At 31.3% G+C, this 4,263-nt stretch overlaps 1 protein-coding gene across 3 annotated transcripts in view; it reads right to left on the bottom strand.

Moving 5' to 3' along the window:
• Exoc6 (exocyst complex component 6) overlaps positions 1-4,263 on the bottom strand; it is a 213,524-nt gene that overhangs the window by 94,082 nt on the left and 115,179 nt on the right. For all 3 annotated transcript variants that reach the window (XM_010632092.3, XM_010632091.2, XM_010632093.3), the window contains 2 exons: positions 3,931-4,042; positions 3,206-3,340 (listed from right to left, as the gene is read on the bottom strand). In XM_010632092.3, coding sequence (XP_010630394.1) covers positions 3,206-3,340; positions 3,931-4,042 — 247 coding nt within the window. The remainder of the gene's footprint in view (positions 1-3,205; positions 3,341-3,930; positions 4,043-4,263) is intronic.

Below are 4,263 nucleotides of genomic sequence, written 5' to 3'. Positions count from 1 at the left end.
AATAGTTTCCCTGGTGTGAATATTCTGCAACAATGCATAAGATTCTAATAAGATTACTGACATTTAGAAATGGGAGGAAAGGAGCTAAAGGTGTAGGGAAGGTGTGATACGTAGGGGAAGAACAAAAAGGGAAAAGAAAAAAATGTGAGAGAATGAAAAGATGAAAATAAAGTGTTTGTAGATGGGGAGGGGAGGAGGGGGTGAAGGGAGGGCAGAGGTAAGGGGAAAAAATGAGAATCAAGACTTGCCATGTAAAGGTACATGACCCCAACAATGAATGTAACTGTACTGTATCCCTAAATGTACCAATAAACTCAATTAAAAAAAAAAAAAAGAAAGTCACAGACTGAAAGTAAAAGGATGGAAAACAGTTCTCCACGTGACAGGAACCTGGAAAAAAGCAGGGGTAGCTATCATATTTGCAGACAAAGTAAATTTCAAACCAAAACTAATTAAGAGTCAAAGAAGGTCACAACATCCTTGTAAATGGAACAATCTAAGAGGAATAGATGACATCATAAATATATATGCACCCAACACTAATGCCCCCAACTATACAAAACAAATATTAAGGGACATGAAAAACCAAATAAACCAAATAAACAATATACCCCACTGTCACAAATAGTCAGATCATCTAGACAAAAATTCAACAACAAAATACTAGAACTGAACCAAGCTTTTGAACAAATGGACTTAATAAATGTCTACAGAGTGTTCCACCCCACAAAATCAGAATATACATTCCTTCTGGCTGCACATGGGTCATTCTCCAAATAGTGGATGCACATTGAGGCCATATACTTAAGTGAAATTAATAGGACACATATGTGTAAAATACCAGTGTGAAAATCTAAAAATGTAAATAAGGATCAAAATGTGTAATTCATATTGTGTAATAGGAAGAAAAGTTCTAAAGGAGCAGAAGAAGTGGGAGGAGTAGGGGAAAGGTAAGAAGGGAAAATAAAAAATATGAGAAAAGGAAAAACTAGAAATAATAGGGAAAGGTAGAGGGGTGAAGAGAGGGCAGGGGAATGGGGAAAATTAAGAACCAAGATACGATATGTAAAGGTAGAAGATCACAATGATTAATTAAGTGTATCATAATGATTAATGTAAGGTAATGTAACTATATTAATGTACAACCTAAATTGTATGAATAAACTTAATGAAAGAAAAAAAACAACTGAACAAGAAATAAAGGCCTTCCAAAATAAGTATAAACTAAAGGAATCCATGACCACTAACACAGCACTGAAGAACATTCTTAAAGGAATCCTACAGAGGGAAGAAGATGAATACAAAAGCAAATAAGAATTAGGAAAGAGGGCCAGGGATTTAGCTCAGCAGCACCATGCCTGTCTTGCAAGTGCAAGATCCTGAGTTTGATCCCCAGGACCAAGAAAAAAAAAAAAAAAAAAAAAAAAAAAAAAGGAGGAAGAATTAAACACTAGAAAAACAACAAATGGGGAATTAGCATGTACATTTCTATGATAACTCAATGTAAATGATCTTAATTCTCCAATTTAAAGACACAGACTAGCAGGCTGGATTAAAAAATAAGACCCAATCCTCTGCTGCCTGCAAAAAACACACCTCACCAGAAAAGACATGCAGACTGAAAGTGGAAGAATGCAAAGGGATATTTGATGCAAATGGAAATCTGAAAGTGAGCAAAAGTAGCTATAATTATATCCCACAAATAAAACTTCAAGATAAAATTAGATGAAACAAAGAAGGCCACTATGTACTGGTAAAGGGAACAATTACCACAAAGCTATAACAAATGTAAATATATATATACATTAAACATCAGTTTACCCAATTTTATAAAACAAACATTACACATCATAAAGGTATACCTAGTCCCCAGTACAATACTGGAGTGACTTCAATACTCCATTCTCTTCAACAGGTAAATCATCTAAGCTTTTAAAAAATAAACAAACATCAGAGTTATATACAGTGGTACCTCAATTCAAACACTTCATTCTATGATTCTGGAAAAGATAGTCACATTCATGTTTGTGCAGGAAAAATGGCTACGGCCATGTTCATCACCAAAAGAGTTCACAAACAAAAACAAAATTTTGCCAAATGCTTCTATTGACAAAGTGTTCACGAACTGAGGTACCACTGTATTACACTATAGATCAAACTGATTTAACAGATATCTACAGACATTTTTCCAACAACAGCAGAATACATATTTTTGCAGCTCACAGAACATTTCCCAAAATAAATCATATTCTAGGCCATAAAGTCTTAAATACAAAAAATTGAAATAATTTCTTGTATCTTATCAGATTATAATGGAATTAAACTAGAAAGAGAAACTACAGAAGCTATACAAACACATGGAGATTAAATAATTCACTTTTGAATAATTAGTGTGTCACTGAAGAAATCTTTAAATTTCCCTCTTTCATTTCTGAAAGTACAAGTATTATACTATGATCTTTCTATTTTTGCTGGTGTTATTTTCTGTCAAGTGTGTTATGTACAAACAATTCCTACCAAATAAAGGCAGATACAATCTCTTTAAATTTTTTAATTGGAAATTCACTGTATTTTTCAGTCACATCTCATCAATGCTACACACTGCAATTAAGAAACCTAGGACACTAAAAAAATTGCTCAATTAAGAAACATCTATTTTAACACACTCCTGCCAGCTTCCACCACCAGTGGTACATGCGTGGCTTGTACCCACAATGGGACTGTTCCATACTGCCCAATGGGACAGTCATGAATGTGTCATGGTGATTCAGAGCCAACCAGCGGTAAGACATACAAATCATGCCCCCATCATAAATGAATTATAACAACTCATTTAAGCCAGGCTAGTTCTCTTGCTTTCCTGGATTTCATACTTTCAAAGTCTGGATAAGTGTTTACATAAAATTAATTCAATACTGAACTGTGAAATATTAATGAAAATTCAGCTTCACTGATTTAAAACAACCATTTGTTGTCAAAACATTTTATGTTGTAGGAAATCAATATATTTTCTCTATTTTAATAAGATGTTTAAAATACTGAAAAACAACTGACATTTATCTGCTCATTGTGGGCAGTGATTATCTCTAATTACCAGTGTTTAGAAATACAGTGGAATCCTGCACATAGTAAAAAATTATCTTTAATTTTTAAAAGTTTGCTTATAGTAAATGAAATGAGAATTTTTGGTCAGATTTTGATATACCTTAAAAGTAGAAAGTCCATAAAGTCTTGTAGTATGAACAGTTTCTTGAGAAATATTTGTAATATTAGTGATAAAGTCCTCAAGATATTTACAAGCTTGTTCCAGGTGAGTTATGTTTATGATGATTTGCACTAGCTAGAAAACACAAAATATACCCAGTAAAATAAGTTACACATATGCAACATTTCTTGATTTTTAAAAACAGGATTGCTTCTAGCAACTGTATTATTTCTGTATAATTACAGGGTATAATGATTATTTGATTTTAAAAAATCTGCTGCAAATACTGCTTATGAATAGTACTTTATTAAAATATATATGAATACACAAAAAGTATTTATTTTAGTGTAACTTTAATATAATTCTTTAGAGTAACTTTTCATATCTTACATATTTAACAAGTAAAAAATGAGAATTTTGACTCCCCAAGTAAAGTCTAACAATCAGAATTTTAAATATATATATTTGTATCTTCAACTATCTACTTCCCATGTTAAACTCTTTCCTACCCCACTTCTTGAATTTGCACCAGTGATTAAATTTTCTAAAACTCTGCTTACAGTACAAAGTTAGTTTTATAGGATGGTGTCAGAAATAACTTAAAATAATTTTCACATAAAACATACAGCTATTACAAAGATAGTTTTATAGAATGCTGTTCAACAATAACTTGTAATAACTTTTTCATATAATAAAACAATTAGCTCTTTGTCTTCTTAACCTACCTCTGTCAAACCTATATGTGGTTTTTTAATGAGGTTCAGTAAACAGCTACTCAAAGTTCTCGTTAACAGCAGATTCGTTGATTTTCTGAGCATATCATCTATTTCTGTTGAACTAAAAACAAAGATTAATATTATTTAACTTTTCAAGGCTACAGTTAGTATTCTAAGTAATTTAATATAATTTATAAAATAAGTTGTTCTTAGTTATTATTTTATCTTTAAATTATAATTAACTCATACTAAATCATAAACGTCGATCTAGTTTTTAAAAGGATACATTTTCAATAAAGTAGAACGTTCATTTTTAGGATTTTTTTTTTTTTTTTTTTTTAT

Source organism: Fukomys damarensis, unplaced genomic scaffold (genome assembly GCF_012274545.1).
Source record: "Fukomys damarensis isolate Sample0158 unplaced genomic scaffold, DMR_v1.0_HiC HiC_scaffold_20, whole genome shotgun sequence".
NCBI lineage: Eukaryota > Metazoa > Chordata > Mammalia > Rodentia > Bathyergidae > Fukomys > Fukomys damarensis.
The sequence above is the reverse complement of the archived record's forward strand: the minus strand, read 5'-3'. Positions and strand labels throughout refer to the sequence as shown.